Genomic DNA, 22,669 nt, shown 5'->3' on the forward strand with positions numbered 1-22,669 from the left:
AGGATGAAGCCTTGTTCAACTAGGATTGTTTGACCTTCTGAGTGGCACTGCTGAAACTGTACAGTTTTCCACTGATTAGAATGAGTCTTACTGACTTCCACCTCGATCTGGTTGAAGAAGGCAGGATATGCGCACCGCCAACACGCCAGCGTCTGCTCAAACAAGATAGTTTGGACCGAAGGACTGTGCTTTATCTATACGGTTCCTCAGTGGTGCTATATATGGTTGTTTTCCCACCTATGGCAGCGATCATATGACCTTGATGGTGCTACAACAGACTTATGAAAAGCTGGTCCGAACAGGGCGGAGTCGGGTCATTTATCTAGTCTGCGTATCACCAAGACATTACATTGCGACCTCTTGGTGGAAAATAATTTGCTGCAGTCTTGGCTCTTCACGTGGGAACCATGACCTACTTGTATGTTTTCTTGTTCTTGGCGACACTTTGTCTTGCTGCTCCTTTTGATGTTCGACCTCGTGCCGGGCCAAGCGGACAAGTGCTCACCCCAGTTGGTGGAACTACCATAACCCAGTTAGGGTACGTGAAATCAGTGCAAACCCAACTAAGGACCAAACAATTGGATAGCGGCGTGTTGGAGTTCGCCTACCAGCCAGTAACGGAAGCGATGAATCCGGGCTACGCAACTCAATACGTCAATCTGTTTATCTGGAACGAGGATACGGATATCATCACTCCGGTACATTCACACCTGCTACTTTTGCTGAATTGATATGCTGAGAGGTCTTACAGCTTGCGGTCGGACTGAGCACACCAGACGAGGAGGAAGATGCCATCGTATCGGGTCTGATCACCGCTAACTTCAGCTTCGCCGCAGGGGGAGTGTGCGGCAATAACTTACAGCTCGTGGTGTATGAATATCAGACTGGAACCGAGGCGCCCACGGATGGATTCCAGAGCGCGGCACCGTACTTCGCGGTCATCGATTGTTTCAACAATGGCAGTGCGATCACCTCATTGGGACATGATGGAGGAAACTGGAATTCTCCAGCTGAGGGGTCAACCATCGGCTTGCATCGTGATTCGGAACTGCTCAGCTACTCGGCTCAGTCTGGGGAGATATTCTTCACCTATTCAATGGACATCGATGTACAGCAGAATACGTCCCCTATAGACGATGAGAGTACTTGGAAACCAGTGAGTTTCCGATGCCCTCCTCATGAAGGTTATCTTTTGATGGGCAAATTGCAGGTTATTCATCACCTCTCTGGGTACTTTGCACCATGGGGAGCAGCATACTTCTCGCCCTTGCATTGGGGCTTTATCGGCGGCGTGCGCGTGAGTAGTCCTGCGACGGTTGAAGTTTGAACTGATTCTTACTTGCACATAGTTGAGAACTACCGTATATGACATGTTGTATAACGACTGGACATCCGGCACGAATTACCTCAATGTGACCGTTGTCGACACATACTGAGGCCGAGATCGTTGTGGACAGAGTTGGCCATGAGAGCACCGACCGTAATCGATATTTTTGTATGTCGCGGTGCAAACTGCAGGCTTTTGGTTCTTCCACAGCCTGAACCCGATTGTCACATAGCTTTCCGCTTCCATCTTATCGGTTGAAAGAACATCCATGTTTGATGCCAAGCTATTTTCCTTCTCCCTTGTATGAGCGGCGACGTGCCTGGGTTGTCTCCCGAGCAGGACAGCCATGAAACCTGATCATCATCACCTGCAGAACAATGCACTATCATGAATACTTGAGGCTTTCCCATGCGATTGTCTGTCAAGAGAGGATGCGGCGTTTGTGACTTGGGCCTGAAATTCGACAGTTCAGGTACTGCCCTAACCCAGGTAGATGGTAACCGAGCGGTGTCCACCAATCCCGAAACGACCGGCGAAATGGGCTAGAATATGACGAACGATGCTCTTGCAATACATAGGACTAAAGGTCTTGCCCTTGTGACATACCAAGGTCGCGTTCTGCCGTTCAGAATGAGCGTACCCGCATTGCGATGGCATATTGCAATTTGTATACAAGCCTGTTTGGCCATTGCCCGGATATCCGAGTCCTGTGACGGTGTATCTTGATCTTTTCATCTGGAACGAGGACACAAATGTTACGACTCCGGTATGCGTGCAGTCTAGTCCTTCACTTATGTTTCTCACCAACAACACAGCTAGCGGTGGGGTTGGCGGCACCACAAGAAGAACAGGATGAGATTCTGTACGATATGGTCACTGCGAACTTCAGCTTTGCAGCAGGCGGGGTGTGCGGAGACAGCCTCCAGTTGGTTGTGTACGAGTATCAGACCGACCCAGTCCACAGTTTTCAGAGCGCCGCACCATATTTCAGCATTGTGGATTGCGTTAACGACAGAAGTGAGGTTCAGTCCGCAGGAACTGACTATGGTGACTTCCTTGCTCCGGTAGAGGGTATGTCGGTAGGGGAGTTCGATGATTCAGTAGCCATTGACTATGTACCTCAATTCCGGGGAGGCATGGTCACATATTCCGTGGACTTCGACGTTCAGCCAGGCACAGCTCTGGTCGAGGATGAGAGCTCTTGGTTGTTTGTATGTATGCGGGCTGCTCAGCTCCGGGCTGCTGATTGAGGTCGTCGTAGATCGTTCATCACCTCTCCATTTATGCGGCAGATAAAGGGTTGGCGTACTTCATGCCTACTCACTGGGGTCTCATGGGACAAGTCCGAGTAAGTACAATGATAGGGAGCCGAGCAGTAATAATCCTGATCATGAACAGTTGAGGGCCACGGTGTACGAGGTAGTATATGGCGTTTGGGTATCGTATACACGGTATCTTGACCTCAACATCGTCGAGACGACTTCCAAATAAACACCGCAGCCTGTCGCAGATGAATCCGTGCATATTCGGTCCAATTAGATGCTCGAGGGAGTCTGGCCCGTGTACATTCCATAACTGTCGTTACCAGAACGCAATTCCCTCTCTGGGAGAGTCAGAGTTGATACCGGTACCGCACCGTTCCTCGTGCAACCGGACGTGAAGGAAATGAGTGCAACGTGCGTGCCCGATGAGGAAAGACGGTCCGCCGATAGCGGATGGCCCCTTGAGCTGGAATCCGTGCATGGCAGGCAGAAATCACAGGAACGGACCACAAGGACTTGATTAAGTGGGGCGAGACGTGTCGTCGACTCCCCTCGTGCTTGCAAAGAATGATCTCTGTCTTGCTGTTCAATGCCATCGTGATGGCTGGTTCTTTGGCTACGCGTGTTCAGATTGAACCCCGCATAGGACCGAAAGGAATCGTCCTCAGCCCTCCGGGCGGAACGGTGGTCGTTCAGGGGTATGTCATCCGACCAGGCCTATGAGTCGCATTGTTGAGCAAAACGTATTGTAGCGAAGATACCTTGCAGTTTGTATACGAGCCGCTTGTGCAAGGGAGCTTTCCTGGGATTGCGACGTCATACTTGGATTTGTACATCTGGAACGAGCTGACCGACGAAACAACTCCTGTATGACGTACACTCTTCTTGCGTGTGACGAGACTTTATGACTGCTCCAGCTTGCGATCGGCTTAACCGCCACCGAGGAAGAACAGAATGGGATTCTTGACGGTCTCATCACGGCCACCTTCAGCTTCGCTTCGGGAGGGGTATGTGGTGACTACCTCCAACTGGTGGTGTACGAGTACCAGACGGGATGGGAGGCTCCGGCATACGGTTTCCAGAGTGCGGCGCCATACTTCAGCGTGGTTGACTGTCATGTGGACGGAAGCCAAGTTCAGCCGGAAGGGGACAACAGTGTAGTGTGGTTCTCCCCGTTGGAGGGCGCAACCGTAGGTGAATATGGGGATCCGCTCCTGCTCGCTGCTTGGACTTTGCATGGATATTCCTTCAATCCACGGTCCATCGACATCGATGTTCAGCAGAACCTGTACCTCGGGGAATCTGACGGCGATCAAGGCGAATGGAAACCTGTGAGTGTCGCACTGAGCCGCGGGGGAACCGAGCATTGACGCCTCCTGCAGGTCGTTCGCCGTCTCAACACATATATGGACTTCGACTACGGAGCATTTGGAGGGTATTTCCTACCCACTCACTGGGGATATCTAGGGGATTTACGCGTAAGCTCTCCAGGGGCATGAAAGTAGTACGAGTGCTTACTTCCTGCGCAGCTAAGGGCCATGGTCTACAATGAAGTGGACGGCGACTGGACCTCGTACATCGGTTATCTCAACTTCACCGTGATCTATGGCTATATTCAGTGATTGTTATGTTGGACTCGACGAATCGTGAACGATTTCTGTGATGTATGCGGGCATAGTCTTGCCCTGTAAGGGGTTCAGTCAGGGCGCCTGTTCAATATATGAACCATTCTAACATACCACGAGTCCACGAGTCCATTGCATACCAGCAAGTATGCAGTGACCACAGACATTACTGATGTCGTGTGGGTATTTGTGACAATTGCGTTCGTAAAGACATGGAAATAGGGTGATTCCCGTGCCATATTTAGGAGGGAGGACCCGAGGCCGGACGAGGGTGCATACATGTCGATCTCGCCGTATCATCCTACGAAGACCGAGCCGTCGTCCTGAACGCTTGCAAACTTCGCATGCCCCAGTGGTTTCCTGCTTCCTTCCTCCCGGCTCGCAGGGAAGTTCCGCAGGGCATGGACCAACCATTCCCTCGTCACGGTCGGGCAATACACCTTGACATACGCACAGTCGTCCTTTCTAGTATCTTGGACGGATTTCGGTCTCTTCTTCGGCCTGTCGGTGGTCGGCACTGCGAGGGACGACTTGCGTTGCGCAACAGAAGCGAGATGGGACGGTACGTAACAAATCCCCAAAGGACCACAGTTTCCCTTCTCCTGTATCTTGATCAAGAACGCCCAGAGCCTGTGTATGCTCAGAGGTGTCCATATGACCAGACCATATTCCCATTTCTCGCCCGAGGGCGAGGGATCGACGCGTCGCGGAAGGGGCCATGTGGGGGAGAGCATCGCTTGTGATACCCCGTCATATGGCGGCCTTCGGGAGATGGGGATGTACAACGTCGATCTGGCGTAGGGTGACACCTTCTCCTTTGGGTGGAACTCCTTGGGGCATGGAGGTGGGAGTTGGGGGATACGGTGAGGCGAGGGCAGGAGATGTGGCTGGGGGATGAGCGTCCATAGGTTCGGAGTGGGCAGGAGGGTAGACAAGTAGTCGGAGGTTGCAAAGTGGGAGAGCGTAAGAGAGGGAAGCTCGATAAGGTCGTCCCATGCTGGTATTGAGCGGCGAGAGCGCTCGAGCGAGGAGAGGAGAGGGGGAGGAAGAGCGTAGACGTAGGATCTGCCTACTTGCCGGAGCTTCGGAGGTTTAGGAAGGGCGGGGGTGTGCCAGCCATCTTCGGAGAGCAATGCCGTGGTCTGCTGTTTCAGAGTTTCGACTGCAGGTGGTGTTTGACCAGATGGAGCGAGATATAGCACATGTACAGCACCATCCTGTTTGACGCAGTACTTCTCCCTCTCCTCGATCAAAGATTGCGAGAGCGTCATCTCCCGGATAAGCATTTCCAACGAGCAAAGAACAGCCCTAGTCTAGCAGGAAAGCTCAGAAAACAGTTCAAGTGCAGATACTGTAGCACAGGCTATGAGATAACTCGAAGAGAGGAAGAGTCACCGTCACGTCGTCCGGCCAGGAGCGAGCGCCCACTTCTAGAACAGTAGGTCTCAGATGAGGTCCACTGACCCGCATGTATGCATCGGGACGCGTCGCGGGAGTTTTTCCGTAAAAAGCAGTCCAAACGCGTTCAAGGGGTTGACTTCCTTAGGCCTGCTCCTTTGGCCTGTTCTACAATGACGAGATCATTGTCTGGATAGTGTTCGGAGAGACTGTTGCAGATGTTCCATTGTCGAAGTCAACGCTGAATCCGCCATATTGTCGGTTCGATAACGATAAAAATACCGTTCGTGGGCTTCCATAGAAAGATCGGCGGATCGGGAGCGCTCGCCCGATAGCGGATTACGTACGCTTCTGTCACTGCTCTTCTGCTGTGCTGTTTCTTCCAAATCTCTTTGTCCTCTCGGGCTTAGGGACGACGCATCGGGCAAGTCAAATGCACAACGTTATTGTACGCCTACAAAACACGTGTACCCAATTGAGACAAGGTCAAACAGAAATGGACAAGAAAACAAAGCGGAGATACAGGCGAACATTTAATTTGTCTTTCCGAGGACAGCCGAGTGGCAGGTGTTTGTTTGATGCAGGATTTACAGAGAGAGCATCAGCCCTGCGACTGCGGCCAGGCCGGCGAGGAGGACGCTCTGCGCGGGGTTGAGCGTGAAGCTCCCAGAGGAGCTGGGGGACGTAGACGGAGACCTGTAGAAGATGTCAGTGGAAGAACACATCGGATGAATACTGTGCTAACGAAGCAGAGGAAGAGCTCGTAGTGGAGTTAGAGCCAGACGCAAGCGTGGACGAAGGGGACGAAGTTGCCGAGCCGGAGGAGGTCGCGGTACCGGGGATGGGAGCAGGGGTGACCACCACCCCCGCAGCGCCGCACGTTGCGACTGCGTACTGCTCAGCGGACTCGATATCGGCCGTGTCGCATTGCGCGTCGATGCACTGGGTGACAGCGGTGAGGAAGACGCTGGACGAGCAGAGGCAGGTGAAGTCCGTCGGGTCGCAGGTGGTCAGGTTCAGAGGGAGCATGCCGAGGCAGGTGGTCAGACAGGCTGAGGAGGTTGTGAGCTTGGGTGTACAGAGGCTTGGGTGTACATACCAGGAGGGGACTGCCTGGGGAGGAGACCTGCGAAGACGACGAGAGGTGCAGAGGCAGCGAGCAGCAGGGAGAAGCGCATCGTGACTGTTACTCGGGGAGATGGATGAAGGGAGGTGCGAATGTGACCAGAGCGAAGGGACGAGGGAGAAAGAGCGGCGACGATGGGATAGCCGGATATTTGTACGTTCTGTGCAAGTAGGCCAGGCTGGGGTCGGATCAAGCAATGTGTTTGTTGTGTTTCGTGGAGGGGAAGAGGAGAAGCAAAGGAGGGAGAGGCTATAGAGTGGGAATATAAATGGAGGGAAGGGCGCTGATTGGTCGACAATGAGGGAAATTCATATTCCTCAAGGTTGGGCCATTGCGGGTCTATTGTTCACTCTGCAACTTGCTAGCCTGGGTCTCCTGGTTTATTCAATTCGTGTCAGCGCAAGACCATCGTGCCTGCTTTTTTCTCTTCCTGTTTTTCTGGACCTGACCTTCCCACGTGCTGCGCCCCCAATCGTGCATTCCAAGCGGCCTACAATCTGCTGATGCCGACAAAGGAAGCTGCGAATAGGCAAGAAGAAAAGGGACGACTGAAGCGTGATTGGATGAATCCGCGGGTCCCCTTGTGACACACAATGGCCTAGGACCCCGTTGTCTAGGGAAACAAGGAATGTTAATGTATATGGTCTTAGCTCACCTTTGATCGCCTCTCACTTACTCACTGACTGGCCGACTACGAGGTCTCTCGGCATTGTCAGACCATCAATGAGTACCGTTTGGTCGGGAACCAGCGCAGCTTCCGAATCCAGACTCACGTAACAAATTGCCCATATAAAAGCTCAGCGTCAACAACATATCCTTTTGTACATAATCCCCATCCACTGCTTTTGTTGGTAAAACAACACTGCATCCCTCTCTCCCGGCAAGCATTGAGATAAAGACAATAATATGGGTCTAACGGCGGTGGACCCGAGCAACAAGAGAGAAGGCGGCACGAAACACTGATGAGCGGCACGATAACATCAGCTGATCGATCCGTCCCAGCATCCTTGTTCGTCCTCCCCATTCCGAAGCCGGTCATTCATTTCCCTTCTTCAGCTGTCTCTGGCCGCGCAACCCTTCTGGGCTCAACGTGCAGGGAGTTTCACCGCGGATTCCCCCGCTTCTTTGTCTAGCTTTCTGCTTCCCTTCATGTGCTTTCAGCGCTAGCGGCGGTGTTTGAGCGGGGTTAACCAGGGTCGGCGTTGAATAGCGTTTGATGCCCAGCGGGGGTTGTATCGATTTCATCCTTCGTCAACTCCGACTAGTCATCAAACTTGGGGAGCTAAAACAACCGCCGCCCAAGCTACACTTGTCTAGTGCATCATTGGGTCCCGGTTCCTAACTGTGTCGGAACGTTCGTCGTCTCTGCCAGCAGGGAACCTCACACCACCTACCCTTCCCCGAAGCGTATCCAAAAATATCTCTCAACATCATAACCCTATCCAGACTCAACGGAACGGGTCCTTTCAGGCCAACACTCCGCGGCAGGTTGTGAAGGATAAGGGGTTCGTCATTGAATCTGTCGGTTTGGGACTTTTGTGCCTTAGCTAGACTCTGGGTTCGTGTGCCTCTCGACCCAGTGGGCTGACCTGAGTTTTCAGAGGGGCCTAAGGCGCAACCGTTCGTGTGCAAAGCAGATCGCCGCATCACACCACGCCGAATCCTATATTATATTATTAGACTATTACTTCCCCAGACGGTTCACGTCTTCTTCTTGATCAGTCCCTCGGTCATGTCGAACGAGTTCCCATCCGGCTGCAGATCGATATACTCGTCCTCTCCCAACCGCGCCCTCCAAGGATCTTTGACTCGCAAAGTGCGAAGCAACCCATAATCCCTCGTAATCCCGACGATTCGTACATCCACAGGCGGGGAAACGGTGGTAAGCCTCACAAGCTGGTCGCTATGTAGCCAGTAGGTGAGGTACTCTTCTTCGAACAGGCGGAAATCGCCGTGTTGGGAGAGGAAGAGCGACCAGATGGCGTCGAATGTCGGGAGGAGGCGGGCGAGGACGGATTCGAGTGTGGGGGGAGGGGCGGAGTGTAGAGAGAGCAGGTGCTTGAGGGACGTCGTCGGCCGGGTGTTTAGTACGTTTAGCCCGCAGCCTAGTCAGGTGTCAGCTAGGTGCGAAGCGGTATGGATAAGAAGGGGGCATACCGATCACGAGCTCGAACCGTCCTTTGAGGTAATTAGTGCCTACCAGGATCCCGCCCAGCTTTCTCCTCTCCCCCCGTTCTACGATGGCGTAAACGTCATTTGGCCACTTAAGCCTCACCCTCTCTGCCGCTGCCTCTCCGCCCAGTTCTCTAAGTAGGGCTCGGCAAGCCCGGACGACAGCGACGCTGAATACGTATTGGACGAAGACGAGCCTTGAGGAGGGGAAAGAGGGGGGCGGGCGGAGCCGGAGTGAGAACTGCAGGCAGCCGGAGGGGGAGAGCCAGATGTTGCTCCCTCGGCCTCGGGCGGTGAGTTGGTAGGTCGCGAGGGAGAGGAAGGGGGAGGGGAGGGCGGTGAGTAGAATGGGGTTCCTGGGTGCGGATGAGCGATTGACTGGGGAAGGTGAAGGCGAGGGCCACGTACCGGTCAAGCAGGGTTTGGGTACTCGTTACTGCCTCACCGTAGAACATGACTTGTCCCATTCCCCACTCTTCTCCTTTCGTGTCTCCCTCGTTCTCCGCCAGGCCCAAGTCCTCCCTCACCCGCTCCAGCTCGGAGGAATACCCTTGCAGGTCAAATAACGGGCATTCAGCCTTCCCTGGAAGCCCCTCTGTATATGCGATGATCGCCCTCGGACCAGGTGTGCTGTCCAGTGCATTGTCTGGCAAGCGCGCCCTCGCCTGCGACAGGAGTGTCTCTGCTGCTGCCCGGGGGTAGAGGAGGAACGTATCATTGGCATCTTTGATTTCCGGGACTTGGGATTCGGAGGGCGAAGCGATGGATTTGAGAACCTCTAGTACGCGGCGGCTGAGCTCGGGTCTGGAGGGGGAGGAGACGAGAAACTGCGGGAGGGGTGTCGTAGGGGCCTCGGTCTGAACAGGCGGATCAAGTCCAAGCAGCCGGAAAAGAGAGAGAACGAGCGACTTTCTCGCCTGCTCCATCCCATCCCTCCCTGAGCTGTGATAGCCAGACTTGTCCAAAGCACTCTTGGCCGGCTCGGCAAGCAAGGGATACTCGACATGCGGGCTGGTGAGCAGGGCCAAACCTTGACCAACGCGGCAGAGGATCATACATATCCCCTTTTCCGGTGTCGGGGGGTTGGCATACCGCGCCAAGACAGTGACTTCTCCTGACTGGAGCACGGCGGGGGGTGGGTGGAAGTGGCCGCCGCCGTTATAGTACACCCCTTTGAGCTCCCCTGAGCTAGGTGCGTGTGTCCCCCATGCGGGGAGGTCGAGGAATATGTCCACAGCTTGTGCACCATCCTCGCTCTCGTATTTGAACCCTGGGAAAGTGCACCCCTCGCACCGTCCGGGGAAGAAACGCAGTTCCCTCTTCCCCCAAACTTCGAGTTCTGTCCCGCGCTCGAAGTCGCATTCCTCACTCGCGAAATAAGCCCCCGCACAAGCGCCTAGAAACTTCCCCCCTTCTTCTACATATTTCCGAATCTTGGGAAGTGCAGAGGAGAGGGAGGAGACGTAAGGCAGGTCGCGGCCGCCCGGGATCACGAGGAGGGCGCAGGTTGGCTGCCAGGGCTCGTTGATAAGTGCTTGGGGGAGGATGGGCTGGACGGCGTAGGCTGAGGATAGGGCGGTGCGCAGAGAGAAGAGGGTGTGGGTGAGGGAGGCGGTGGATACTCCTGGTCCGGAGTAGACTAGGACGTTCATCGCTGTTGGTCGAGGAAGAGGAGAGATATGAAATCAGATATTTCATGTCTAACCCTGACCCTGAAACCCTGATGAGATGACGTAACCATTGTTAACATGAAATTCACAATCAAATAACTGCCAACTTGCACTTGCTCGATCTATCTTTTACTGTTACTCCTGGTACATATCAAAATGACAATTATACTCAGAGCCGGACGTTCGCTCTTCACAAGACCCCATTCCCAGCTCACAAAACCTTTCACAACAAGCCTATCCAAACCGCCCAACTTCCTCCCTTCCTCGTACGAGTTCCTCATATCCAACCCCTCTACATCACCCTCCCGAGAAGCCACCATCTCAAAATTCAAAAACGCACTCCAGATACAACGCGCTCATCCCGACTTCCTCGGTGTCCCTCTCGAAGGGGTCTGCGTCGAGTTCCCAGGGCGCACGCTAAGAGTGCTAGAATGGACGAGCTACGAGGTGCCCGCCCAATCCCTATACGCCTTGACCAGGCTGACGTACCTGGACAGGGACACATGTACAACTTCCGACAAGGGCCTTCGTACCCTCTCTTTCTCAAAGCGAGAGAGGGCGCCTATCTCCGCCCTCCTCAAATGACACACTATTCCTTCCTCTCCCCCCTAACTCAAGGACCGGTGGTGGAATACATGAGCCTACCGTTGCTTTCTGCTACCCAATTCCCCACTTTCTCTAGAACGACCGCATCACTATTTGGGGAGTATATACTCCCTTCCCCTGGTGCACTCGGCTTTTCCCTTGGACAGCAAACGGAAGACCCCTCGCAAGCACTCGCCCTCCTCGCCTGGGAGGACCACAAGTCCCACACGCACAAGTTCAGGGAAAGCCAGAGATTCCCGGAGTTTAGGAAAGAGCTGGAGCGGGTGTGTGCTGAGTTTGTTAGTGGAGGGAGAGAGGGAGTGCGGATTTGGCATGTGAGGTGTTGTGAGCCTGGGGAGGGGGTGGGCACGGGTGAGCTGGAGTCGGAGAGGGAGGATTAGGTTTGGCGTCGGCGGTTGTTGTATCTCGTTGTAGGAACGCTTGTGAATGTAGACGCACATAGTGACCACGCTCCGCTGCTTTGTACGTGAATAGAAATGTATCTCCTAACTGGTTGGGTGGGTACCAACTGGAAGACCTCTACAATTGGGTTTAGCGCCTTTGATTTCTTGATTAGTTTACAGTGTCATGCTGCTATTATTCTCAATTATCATACAACCTCGAGCATCCTATCCTTATCCACAGATGCTTGATCAACGATCAAGGCACGACCCTCACAGCCGTATGGACAAACAGCGTAGAGAAAAGGTACGGCGACATCTGGACATCATGCAGCGGGAGATGGCGGTACCCCGGGCGCAGGTTAGCGAGGGACGTGACGTACACCGCGAGAGGGGCGTCGTCGTCCGTATCGGCCGTGTCGCGCACTGCGAAAGACACGAAGACGACGTCTTTCATATCACCCACGCAGTCAAACGTGAACGATAAGCGGGCTTCCCAAATCGGGCTGAAACCGTTGTCGTGCACTACTGCGGTGCGCAGGGATTGGGTTTTCGCCGTGCTACTGCTTGCGGGAGGCCGGGCAAAGGAGGTTTCTGTTAGGTTTGCTTGCCACTCGGGCAGGTGAAGCGATACTTCTACAAACAGATCAGCGGGAGCCTTTCCACCCGCTTTGTTCAGCCGAGCCTCGTCGCCTTTGCGAGGCAACTGTTGGCCAGAAATGATAGTTACGGCGAATTCGAGCTTCTCCCGCTTTGACAGAAGCGTCTTGTCCTTAATCCGTAGAGCGGGCGGCTTGAGCACATACCCACACCGACCGTTCCGGTTGAACATCGCCGAGTTGATCATCAGGCCCAAGTCGGGTGTCTGCCAATTGAGAGCAACAAGCTGAGCTCCGGATGCCCAGAATTTGTGTGGCTCAAAGTTTGTAGATGACAGGCGCGTACCGGCTGGGTATATGCGCGTGAGGTGCGACCGGTTGTGTTTGATAAGTTCACACATGCTCGTGCGCATGAGCTTGTTAGCGGCGCGTTCTGAAAGGGAGAACATGTGCTCCACAGCGTAGTGCTCTTTCTTGTTGAGACCTCGCCAGCGAACGCCGACGGTGTAGACGAGCAATGCCAGGAGATGAGGGGACATTTTCGGAGTCTGGCTGGTGGATGGCGGAAGGGACGGCGCCTCGGATGGTAGAGGTTCCGAAACAATCTGGGAGCCTTCTAAGATGGATGACCTTGGAGACATTTCTTCCCCTGCATTAGAGGCTGAATCGGAAGAACTTTTTTTTAGTCGCATGGGAAGAAAATTCGTTAGCATAGACTTGTTGTTTGGCGAGGTCAGGGGGGTGTAAACTGGGGGCGGCGTTGGAGGTAGTGCATCCGGATCTGACAATGAGCTCAATTCAGTGGCCGAAATCTCTTCCTCTGTTGATATTGTTTTCAATTCTATCTGCTGAACCTCTCCGCTTGATGATGTTGTGATGTAGATATTCTTCGCCTTCAGAAGAATGCGATATTTGAGCTCTTCTGGACTTGGCAGGTGTGTTAATGGCTGCTCCGATAAGTGTGTTTGAATCAGCATATCCCCAAAGATGCCCTTCATGATCTCTACTACCGCATCCTGCTGCTTGAGGCTGAGGTGGATTTCGGCGGAAATGATGACAGGGTATGGGGATGCCACGAACGCGTACTTGGCAATTGCATGACAGACATCCCGTACAGACACGTTCGACGTGAGGGTTCTGCCGTGGGTGACGATTGGATCCAGGTCACCATCGTACAGATCCACTGTAATCAGATAAGCTCTTCTTCAACTACCAGACAGCATATACGCATACTTTCGACAGTTCGGCATCCACTAAGAAGCGCACGTATATATCCTTCGACCGAAGATTCCCCGACCAATTGATGTCCGATAAGATAAGTATTATGTGATGATGATATGAAGTATTCTGCAAGTGGTCGATCCATCGGGTGCGTGACGACCGTCGAGGAATCGACCATGGGGGAATTGTCTAGTGAGAGAAGAAACGAACTGAAAGATGCGATGGAGAGATGCAACGTGTTTTCGGGCATGAAAGCGGGAGGTAGGGGTGTGCTAGTGCGTGTTGGGAATTCATCGGTTGTATTAGGGGCAGATAAGTAGTGTATGGCGTAGCGTTCGAAAATAGTGCGAAGTCCTTCCTCCGATCGAGTGTCCTGTGACCATGTCAGATAAATGTTGTTAACAAAAGCGTGTGACATACCTCCTGCGACATCCGCATGAAATAGAGGAAGACATCCCACGTGAATGCCGCAGAATTGCATTGCTGAAGCAGATGCTTATAGATCCGTTGTACTTCGGGCCTGCGTCGAAGGAGGGCGATGAACCTCTGAAAATCTGGAAAATCGAGCGAGCCACGATGGGTAGTGTCAGCCTCCTCAAACATTCCCTTGAGGTCGCTTTTGGAGCTATTGACACTCAATCGCGCGCATAGTGCCTCTATCTCTCGGAACTCCAGGTATCCAGAACGGTCTGCGTCCGCGCTCCTCCAGCAACGGCGCAGCCATGCCTTGCGTCTTCTCTCCCACGCATCCAATACGTCGCTCGTCTTCCCGTCAGAGTGGCTGCCATAACTCTCGTCCAGACCGATCGTCAAAGGGAGGGGGAGACCGAGCATCTCACGTCTCTCCCTCACAAGGGCTCGGAGAGTGATTATCCACGTGTGCCGCAGTTCTGCGGTAGGCGCGATCAGGTTGAGAGCACGGTACTTGCCTCCCATGACGTAGATGATGGAGATGAAGTACGGGTTGTGTAAGCGATAATAGGCTGCTGTCCCTGCTGATAAGGGTCCATTTGTGCGAATTTCCTTGATATTCTCGATTACCACTAAAAGAAAAACATGAACGATAGACGAGAAATCCGCTGAATCGGCACGCACCAATTCCAGACTTCTTGGACTCCCAGAGGATGAGTCCACGATCTGGGTCAATCCTGAAAACACGTTGCTTGATGTTCTTCGCGTTGACTTTGAGCAAAGCGACCCCAGTAACCAAGAGCGACGGTACGTGTACCTCTTCGCTGTCGAAAACATCGTCGTTTTCAGTGTGGAACACGTTTTCATAGCCTGGCGGTGCAGCACGGGAATCAAGAGACCCGCTCCTAGAACGCAGTGATCGCTCGCGGCTCTGCGTTCTGCGCACTCGGTCGATGACCAAGCTCTTGACCGCGTTTGCAAGACCGGAATCGCTCAGTCGCCTCTTCTCTGACCTTGGAGACCTTCCCTGAGCCTCTGAAAGAGAGACGAGAGAATCCATGTGTAGCAAAACAGCATTCTTCAAGTTGGACGCAAGAGGGGCGTCGCAAGAGCCCGAAGATGAGAGATAGAGACCAGCCGCAAGTCATTCGCCCGCGGTCGTCCCGCCCTAAATATTAGACCAGAACACCCGTGAGTCCGCGGCGAGTTAATCGACTTCATTTAGTTGCTTCCGCTTCGGCTCCGACCGGCATGCCATGCTTCGGCGATAAGACGCCTGCTCAACGCCACTGTTGGAAAGGCGTTCCTCGTCGACATCTACACCGTGCACAATGTCCTCCACGCCCGCCCCGGCGGCGTCGACGCCCGTATCTAGTGATTCTATCGTCGCGAAGAAGGTGAGAATATTTGATCAGATGATATTATCATTCCTCATTTTCTCGCTAGTACGACCGTTGCTTGGCCGACCTCCTCGTCAAATCGTAATGTCCTCACCCGGAACACTCTAAGCTCCATCTAAACCTGCTCTCTCTAGTGGCATCGGGTTCTCAGTCGGTGTCGTGATCTCCGTGCTGCTCTTCAGGCGTGCGTCCCCTCCCCTACTAAGCCGAACCAATTAGCCTGATCAACATCTAGGTCGCGCATGGCCCATCTCACTCACGACGGGCATTGGCGCCGGCATCGCCTATGCCGACTGTGACCGGTCGTTCAACCCTGCCCGCGTATCCGGCACACGTATATTACCTGCTTCTGCAGTACCCAAATCTTCCTAATTCACCTGTTGGCGAGTATGTACAGAGGAGGAGGAAGCGGGAAACAAGGACGATTTCCCAAAAATGGCGCAGAATAGACCACGTAATGCCATGATGCATATACCTCTTTAGATGCTGCCTCAGGCTATATGAGCCAAATTCCCAAAGAGGTTGCTCTACTCTCTTCGACGTCTTGGGTGACCTGTGTCCCAATATGAAGCTTCGATAGCTTGAGAACCTTCATTGGCAAGGTTGCTTGGGCTTTCTTGGAAAGGGCACGTTGCAAACCTCCATTCCACAATATAGACAGAAGGAACACATTGTTCCTGTCGCACTCAACAAGAAGCTGAGCAACGTGCAAAATTACATGCATCCACACCAACACAGTTCAGTCCTCTTCCTGTTCCCTATAACCCAACACCCTCTCCCCTTCCCTCCCCACTCAAGCCGACCCCTCAGGCCTTTTCGCCACCCCCCTCTCCTTCTCACTCACTAACGGATCCCCAATCTTGCCGGGCGGCGTACCCCCCAGTTTTGCCCATTCCGTCCTGCGCTGTTCCTCCCCGAGCATCATACGGCGATACAATATATCTAGCCAAAGGGTCAGCGTCTCCCCACTACTTGGGACAACATCCTGTAGCGGAAAGGAAGGAAGGGAGGAGGAGGGTGGGGCGTACATCCACAAACGACAACCAAAGGTAAGCTAACGACGATCACTCTCAGTCTTCCGATCCTCGCTTCAGCCTCGAGTTCCGCATACGTCGGGGGAACAGAGGGATCTCGTTTCGGGTTTCGGAGGAAGGTGCGGCGCGCCCCCTGCGCGAGAGGAGAGGAGAGGACACGGTGCCGGAGAGAAGGGAGAGAGAGAGGGAGACGTGGTGACATGATCTTGTCGAGCGTGGTTCAAGAGCGCAAGGATTTCTCTGCTCGACAAATGACCGGTGCCGTAAGAAGTTCAAGTCGGACCCTTGGCTATATCCGAGTGTCCACGCCCTCAGCTCCCAGTAATACAGTTTTTAGATTACACGAAGACCATACAAAGCGACGAGAAATTTGTAGTGACCATCCCCTACCTGGCCTGACCTTGCCTAGCTGAAAACCAAGCCGAACCTAACTAAAACTACTTTGGGAGAAGAGTCAAATAGACCACAAAAGATACCGTGAAGAAACAGGCAGATCCGGCCGGAGGGTCCATAGATGTAGTATCGTGCAGAGGGATAGAAAGAGGAAGACGAAGGAAGTTAGCACTTGAGGAAATTACCGACGACCATGACGGGGATACCGTACAAGTCCCGTCGTATGGTGAACGAGAAGCAGCAATTGATGAACCTCTCCTGTTTCGGTTGTTCCTCCCTCAACTCCCTCGCTCTCTCCCGGTCCCGATCCCGTTTTCGCTTGCCGATAGATGTGGGGGGTCGGGTGTTTCCTGCAGCAGAGAGGTTCGGCTTGTAGCGCAGGACGCAGGTGGTGAGAACCGCCTTTTGCGCAAGGTCGAACGCGATTTGGCCGTATTTCTGTGCGAGGTCAGCAGGCGCACACACTCCATATGGGAAGCGACTAACCTCCCAGTAATTGACACTCGACTCCTCAGCCATCAGCTCATAAATGCACAGTCTGCCTTCGCGCATAAGCTCATGCGGTAGCCCGACCAGATCCGCAAACTCCTTATTGCCCTTGTATATCTCGCCCGTCCTCCGCCAGAGACACGCCGGTACGCCCATGACGGAGAAGACGCGGTCGTAGTCTAGCAACAGGCGCTCAAACGCTTCCTCGATGAAGACAAGGTCAATATCCCGCAACCCTTGAGCGATGGCGCGAAACGCAGGGCGGAAGGAGGACAGTGCTTGCTGGATAGCGGTCTTCGATTCGGGCGAAACACTGCAACCGCTCAGCATCAATTGTGCATGTATGCGCAAAACTTACTGTTTCTCCATCCACCGCGTCAACCGTTGATACCCCACAACGTAGTTGAACGGTCTCAACAGGCCAGCCTCGTACTTGGCCCTGATGACCCTGGCAAGCCGTTCATCTCTTGTCCCCGGTTCCTGGTCGGCAGCAGTAAGCAGATACCGCTCATCTTTGGTCGCCCCCGGGATGGCAGCAAGGAGCTCCACTTTAGCCTGCTGCTCGCTGGTAGACGCGTGCTGTGGCTGTGGGGAGATGCCGTCCACTACGGGCGTCTGCTGCGACTGGTGATGATGGAAGTTGACGCCCGTGGTAGAAGTCGCCGATTGAGGGATAAGCTCCGCTCCCACGCCGTACCCTCCTAGATCCGCATGACTCTGGGCCCTTGTTGGGCTCGCAGTAGGACGGGCCGAGTCTAACGGCGTCGTCGTCGCTCCCCCTTGTCCCAGACTGCCAAGTGACGGTAGTGTGGGCGTATTGGTGAAAAACGTCCGATCGTCAAGCGTCTCCAAGAAGTCACTGACGTAATCCCACACGCGTAAGATGTTGGTTCCCGACTATTCGGGAAAAAATGCATTACGCGCACGTACCTTAGCACGTTAAACTCGCTCCCAAGAGTCTCGCTCGCAAACATATTTCCACCTTGCATGAAATCCCACGGGTTGTTCTGCTGCACCATAGTTCCAAGGCCGTTGATGAACGCTATCCCAATGATCAGCACATGCACAGAGTAAGCGCGCGCGTGCCCACGTTGCTGCCCTATGATCCCACTCGATCCACCCACAGCGCTCATATCCAACGGCGGTGGTCCAGGGAAAATCGGACCAGCCGCCTGGGACGTCGTTGTTACCGCAGAAGCCGGTGGTGTGTCTGACTGTGATTGTTTCCCGTTCGTAGACAACGTCGCTTTGGGATCGTCGTGGCACAAATGACCGATCTCGCGCTTGATACTGTACGACGAATCAGTTCACCATCCAGTTTCACTTTCACCTTCAAAAGCGCACCATCGCTGACACGGTCTCCCTATCGAGTCTTTTAGCGTTTTTCATAACATAGAGGAACATGCTCACCCTCGTCACACGTCATATGGCTCCTTCTGCAGTACAAGCACGCATGACCGACTTTCTTCCGCTTGAGCGTGCCATCCTTTTTCAACTTCTTCTTGGGGCTGTTCGAGTCCTCATCATCGTCCCTCTCCGGAGAGTCCGCTATGCCGTCTCTCTGCTGTTGCTGTTGATGTTGCTGGAGCTGTTGTTGTTGTTGCTGATGTAACACTTGCTGTGGTGAGAGCTGCATAGACTGTTGCGGGGAGAGGGAGTGTTGTTGTTGTTGCTGTTGTTGAGGTGTTGATTGCTGAGACTGGGGTGTCTGCTGTTGCGGTGACATGTACAGTCCTGGCTGGAACTGGCCATACTGCTGCGCGTAGATGTCGGTGCCCGCGAGCTGCATTGTCGAGTCTACCGACATGGCGGGATCGGGGGCGGGGGCGGTGGGGAAAGGTGGAGTAATATATTGATGAGATGATGTGGAGATCTAGGAAGGAAGATGAGAGGAACGGAAGCGAGCGGAGTGGCGGGGGAAGGAGGAAGTTGGGGAGGGGGGAGAGGTGCCGGCGGAGAGGGATACGAGACAAGGAAGGGGAGAGAGGGTTGAGAAGAGAGGATGAAAGAGAGGTAGGTCCAGGCTGTTGGTGGGGGTCACGCTCTCTTTCCTCCAATACGCCCTCGGACGTACGGCAGGGGTCATGCCTTCTTCTCTCTTTCTCAGCCAAGCGCGTTCACGCTCATGTCAGCACTGACAGGTCATACACACAGCCACGTGAGACTATGTGCTCAATTCATGGGGGGAGCAGCTCACGGGGTCCCGATCGTCACCTCTGAAAATGACATAGCCACTAAGGAAGAACTATCCACTCGGCAGGTCACAATTACAACAATTGCCATATTAATAACAGGAGAGAAATTGATGAATATACAGTTTACCACAGCGAGATGTCCACCTTCTCTCGCTTGCGCTCAAAGAAGTGTGTTCAAAGGGTCTCGACCATTCCCAAGCCACAATTCCATCCGTTCAGCGCGGGGTTAGCCTCCTATCCAACCCAAGAGCCGCCCGCCCCATATCACCTGCCATATCACATCTTTCTCAATAACAGTCCAAGCTGCCGGAGTCGCGGAGCGCCCATGAACGAGAAAAAAGTTGCCGGGCGCTTGATGGCTTGATGGCTTGTTGCCGACATACGGGGATCGGCGTTGGCTAACCGCGGCATGGGGAGCCGACTCCGAACCTCCGACCGGCAGTTGACCTTTCTCGGCCATGTCCGTCCTACCGCGGGTACTGTCACTGCTTACATCTGGATCTGCTACAACAATGAATACTTGCTCATAGTCTGGGACAACCTCGGACAAGCCCAAGAAGAGCCTTCCCTCCGGCTCTCGGGCCAGCTAGCAGGAGCACTATATAGTTCTCTCGGACCTCCACTCGCCGACCCGATCCGACTCGGCCCATCGTCCGCTGGCTTCACGCTTCATTTAATACGACGTGCACGCCCGGTATTCGCGCAACCGTCTTTGCTGTCTGTTCTACTCTTTCTGTCTACGAGAAATCTGCTTTGAGACTTGATAATCTGATTATCGCTCTTGCTACTGCTGGAATAAGATGGCACCTATCGGACTCGCGCTTATCGGAGGTGGGATCTTTATACAAGAAGGTACGTTCCCCTCACTCCCGCTCACCAACCCGCTAACGCACCCCAGCCCACCTACCCGCAATCCTCAGTCTTCCCCCATCGACCGTGCACATCGTCGCGCTCTACTCGCGCACCCTCGCGAGCGCCACCGCTGCCGTAGAAGAATGCTCCAACTTCGGGCTCGGAACGCCCGCTGTGTACGCCGATGATACCCCTAACGACCTCTCCGCTCTCCTGAAGCGAGAGGACGTACAGGCTGTGATCGTTGCTGTCCCTATCCCCAACACGGGGGAGGTAGTCATGCGCTGCCTGGAGGCGGGGAAACATGTGCTGAGCGAGAAGCCTGTTGGGAAAGACGTAGCAGAGGGAATCGAGCTGATCAAGAAATACGAAACACTCTACAAGCCCAAGGGACTCGTACGTCTCTCCCCAACAAGCGATTGCGCGCACTAACGAGTTTCAGATCTGGCGCGTCGCCGAGAACTGGGAAGTCGAGCCCACCTTCAGGTTCATCAAGTCTTCCATCTCGGCAGGCAAGATCGGTGCCATCCAAACATTCTCCCTTACCTCGATAAGCTACATGCCCCCTTCAAACAAGTGGCTCGGTACACCTTGGCGGGCGAAGCCTACGTATCAGGGCGGGTTCTTGCTCGACGGAGGCGTGCACCAAGCCGCGTTCTTGCGCACCGTACTCCCCTCACCTACCGTTAGCCTCTGCGGATACGCGACGCTGCAGAACGAACACTTGGCGCCGCATGACTGTATACATGCGGCGCTGAAATGTGCTGATGGGGCACAGGGGTTCTTTAGCCTTAACGCTGGTGCTAGTGGTTGGGAAGGCAGGGGAGGGGGGACGATGATCCTGGGTAAAGAGGGGAGTGTGGAAGTCCAGTTCTTTGAGAAGGAGGGGAAGCAGTGGATTAGGGCTGTCTTGAGGGCGGGAAAGAAAGGAGAGCAGAAAGAGGAAACGTTCGAGTCCCCCTCGTGCGGTGTTGCTGAAGAACAGAAATTCTTCTTCGAAGCCGCGAACGGGAAGAAGGAGAACGGTGTGTACTCGTTTACATTCCCTTAGGAAGACAGGCTGACGCGCAACAGACTTTGGCAACCCCCGTGGAACACTCGAAGATGTGGCGCTTATTCAGGCTGCCCTGACGTCTGAGGGGAACAAGATCGAGTTCTCCCAGCTTATTCCCAAGTTCTGAGTTTGCATGTGCTGATTATGTTGTATTCCTGGACAAGAACAAATGAAGATCCGTGTAGCCTGCGATCTATACCACGGTAGGGTGAATGAGAGCCTCACGCCTGCTTCTGCATATAGGGCACGATCACCTCCCTCACGTAGTCCTCATAAGAATGAAGCTTCACGCCGAGCCTCAGCAGTCTCTCCGATGGTACAGCCTCCTCATACGCCGGGAACTGTTCATCGACCCATTGATACATCTACGCGTGTGTCAGTATGTACGTCGTACGCAGTATTTCCACAGCGACGGAGGGAGCGTACCGCTTTGAGCATCGGATGGGCATTAGGACCGTCAGTAGGCTCGTCCCGTACATAGTTCACGTCTTTCCCCGTCACTGTTCCCGAGTCAGCAAACCCTCACTCAATCAAGTAAACCCCACCTCGGCGGATAATCTCCACTTTCTCCTCTCCCGAGGTCTCATAGCTCACTAACGGGATCGGACCTGCCTGCATCGCCCGCCTCGATTCCAAATCTTCCCAGCGGTCGATAGCAGCGACCACGCTTGGTCCTAGGTCGCGCTCTATGTCTGTCACAGCCGCGGGGACGGAAGCGCGAACCCAGGGGTAGTGGAGGTGCCATTTGCTGGGGTCAGACGGATCGCGCCTCAGTTGGCGGAAGGTGGTTGTACTGCAAGCGGTGGGTGCCCGTGAGTAGGGTTGCGCGAGGGAGGGAAGGGACGTACTTGCTCACGAATGCGCCTAACTTGAATATCACTGCTGGCTGGGAGACGGACTTGATGTACTTGTCCATCTCGGCTTTGTCGTCGAACGCCCTGGGGTGTATCAGTCTCGTTCAACTTGCAGCAGGCGAATACTCACTTGACGACGTATTTCCCCCCTGAGGATTGGGAGACGTGGGGAAGAGAAGACCAGACGAAGAGGGGGACGTCATTCGCCTTGCAAGCATCCACGATATTTACCCCTTGCTCGTAGTCGCTCGGCAAGTTTGGGACGAAAGGGGCGTTCGTCACTCCAAATACCTGAATATCCCATCTAAGCACATCGGCGAAGTGGAAGTAAATGGGACTCACAGCATAAGCGCCCTTGAAAGCATCTAACAATGAGGTCTTATTCGTCTGTTGACCAGGGACCATCTCCACCCCCTGGGCGGTGAGCGCTTTCGCTGCTGGGGAGTTTACATCACGCGTTAGTCCGCGGATGGCGAATCTGCGAGCCGCAAGGAGGGCATTGACGACAGAGCTGCCTTGATTGCCGGTCGCTCCGCACACGACGACAAGTTTCATAGACATCGGGAAATCAAACGAATGAGATGTTATGAGATGTAGGGGG

General features: G+C 54.1%; 11 protein-coding genes across 11 annotated transcripts; 5 read left to right on the forward strand and 6 right to left on the reverse strand.

Moving 5' to 3' along the window:
* Window positions 1-130: 130 nt before the first annotated feature.
* On the forward strand, window positions 131-1,675 carry DACRYDRAFT_22517 (uncharacterized protein). The gene is made up of 5 exons (XM_040772841.1): window positions 131-538; window positions 587-698; window positions 752-1,156; window positions 1,211-1,297; window positions 1,350-1,675. The coding sequence occupies exons 1-5, from the start codon at window positions 408-410 to the stop codon at window positions 1,434-1,436; spliced, it is 822 nt and encodes a 273-aa protein (XP_040628252.1). The 5' UTR covers window positions 131-407; the 3' UTR covers window positions 1,437-1,675.
* A 1,514-nt stretch (window positions 1,676-3,189) lies between these two features.
* Window positions 3,190-4,211, forward strand: DACRYDRAFT_107909 (uncharacterized protein; the record flags this gene model as incomplete). Its single annotated transcript, XM_040768556.1, has 5 exons — window positions 3,190-3,287; window positions 3,342-3,456; window positions 3,507-3,920; window positions 3,972-4,067; window positions 4,119-4,211. 5 exons carry the CDS (start codon window positions 3,190-3,192, stop codon window positions 4,209-4,211), a joined length of 816 nt encoding a protein of 271 aa, XP_040628253.1.
* Window positions 4,212-4,510: 299 nt separating this feature from the next.
* Window positions 4,511-5,500, reverse strand: DACRYDRAFT_107910 (uncharacterized protein; the record flags this gene model as incomplete). Its single annotated transcript, XM_040768557.1, has 1 exon — window positions 4,511-5,500. The coding sequence occupies one exon, from the start codon at window positions 5,498-5,500 to the stop codon at window positions 4,511-4,513; it is 990 nt and encodes a 329-aa protein (XP_040628254.1).
* Window positions 5,501-6,040: 540 nt separating this feature from the next.
* On the reverse strand, window positions 6,041-6,798 carry DACRYDRAFT_22518 (uncharacterized protein). The gene is made up of 3 exons (XM_040772842.1): window positions 6,712-6,798; window positions 6,358-6,664; window positions 6,041-6,308 (listed from the first exon to the last, which is right to left on the reverse strand). The coding sequence occupies exons 1-3, from the start codon at window positions 6,788-6,790 to the stop codon at window positions 6,200-6,202; spliced, it is 495 nt and encodes a 164-aa protein (XP_040628255.1). The 5' UTR covers window positions 6,791-6,798; the 3' UTR covers window positions 6,041-6,199.
* Window positions 6,799-8,400: 1,602 nt separating this feature from the next.
* Window positions 8,401-10,562, reverse strand: DACRYDRAFT_79940 (class II aaRS and biotin synthetase; the record flags this gene model as incomplete). Its single annotated transcript, XM_040776422.1, has 3 exons — window positions 8,401-8,843; window positions 8,896-9,266; window positions 9,319-10,562. The coding sequence occupies 3 exons, from the start codon at window positions 10,560-10,562 to the stop codon at window positions 8,440-8,442; spliced, it is 2,019 nt and encodes a 672-aa protein (XP_040628256.1). The 3' UTR covers window positions 8,401-8,439.
* Window positions 10,563-10,736: 174 nt separating this feature from the next.
* Window positions 10,737-11,672, forward strand: DACRYDRAFT_116539 (uncharacterized protein; the record flags this gene model as incomplete). The annotated part of the gene is made up of 2 exons (XM_040770219.1): window positions 10,737-11,027; window positions 11,078-11,672. 2 exons carry the CDS (start codon window positions 10,737-10,739, stop codon window positions 11,564-11,566), a joined length of 780 nt encoding a protein of 259 aa, XP_040628257.1. The 3' UTR covers window positions 11,567-11,672.
* A 153-nt stretch (window positions 11,673-11,825) lies between these two features.
* DACRYDRAFT_116540 (PLC-like phosphodiesterase) lies at window positions 11,826-14,921 on the reverse strand (the record flags this gene model as incomplete). Its single annotated transcript, XM_040770220.1, has 4 exons — window positions 14,482-14,921; window positions 13,807-14,429; window positions 13,399-13,759; window positions 11,826-13,348 (listed from the first exon to the last, which is right to left on the reverse strand). The coding sequence occupies exons 1-4, from the start codon at window positions 14,855-14,857 to the stop codon at window positions 11,826-11,828; spliced, it is 2,883 nt and encodes a 960-aa protein (XP_040628258.1). The 5' UTR covers window positions 14,858-14,921.
* A 197-nt stretch (window positions 14,922-15,118) lies between these two features.
* On the forward strand, window positions 15,119-15,712 carry DACRYDRAFT_79945 (DUF543-domain-containing protein). Its single transcript, XM_040776423.1, has 4 exons — window positions 15,119-15,194; window positions 15,244-15,278; window positions 15,332-15,381; window positions 15,433-15,712. The coding sequence occupies exons 1-4, from the start codon at window positions 15,129-15,131 to the stop codon at window positions 15,567-15,569; spliced, it is 288 nt and encodes a 95-aa protein (XP_040628259.1). The 5' UTR covers window positions 15,119-15,128; the 3' UTR covers window positions 15,570-15,712.
* A 278-nt stretch (window positions 15,713-15,990) lies between these two features.
* On the reverse strand, window positions 15,991-16,433 carry DACRYDRAFT_107916 (uncharacterized protein; the record flags this gene model as incomplete). The annotated part of the gene is made up of 2 exons (XM_040768558.1): window positions 15,991-16,139; window positions 16,226-16,433. 2 exons carry the CDS (start codon window positions 16,431-16,433, stop codon window positions 15,991-15,993), a joined length of 357 nt encoding a protein of 118 aa, XP_040628260.1.
* A 245-nt stretch (window positions 16,434-16,678) lies between these two features.
* DACRYDRAFT_22521 (uncharacterized protein) lies at window positions 16,679-18,916 on the reverse strand. The gene is made up of 7 exons (XM_040772843.1): window positions 18,524-18,916; window positions 18,458-18,476; window positions 18,204-18,403; window positions 18,044-18,155; window positions 17,472-17,972; window positions 17,111-17,426; window positions 16,679-17,062 (listed from the first exon to the last, which is right to left on the reverse strand). The coding sequence occupies exons 1-7, from the start codon at window positions 18,900-18,902 to the stop codon at window positions 16,790-16,792; spliced, it is 1,800 nt and encodes a 599-aa protein (XP_040628261.1). The 5' UTR covers window positions 18,903-18,916; the 3' UTR covers window positions 16,679-16,789.
* Window positions 18,917-19,884: 968 nt separating this feature from the next.
* DACRYDRAFT_22522 (NADP-binding protein) lies at window positions 19,885-21,982 on the forward strand. Its single transcript, XM_040772844.1, has 6 exons — window positions 19,885-20,160; window positions 20,207-20,556; window positions 20,603-21,185; window positions 21,235-21,579; window positions 21,641-21,714; window positions 21,760-21,982. Exons 1-4 carry the CDS (start codon window positions 20,109-20,111, stop codon window positions 21,339-21,341), a joined length of 1,092 nt encoding a protein of 363 aa, XP_040628262.1. The 5' UTR covers window positions 19,885-20,108; the 3' UTR covers window positions 21,342-21,579; window positions 21,641-21,714; window positions 21,760-21,982.
* The last annotated feature ends 687 nt before the right edge of the window (window positions 21,983-22,669 follow it).

This window comes from Dacryopinax primogenitus, assembly GCF_000292625.1.
Source record: "Dacryopinax primogenitus strain DJM-731 SS1 chromosome Unknown DACRYscaffold_10, whole genome shotgun sequence".
NCBI lineage: Eukaryota > Fungi > Basidiomycota > Dacrymycetes > Dacrymycetales > Dacrymycetaceae > Dacryopinax > Dacryopinax primogenitus.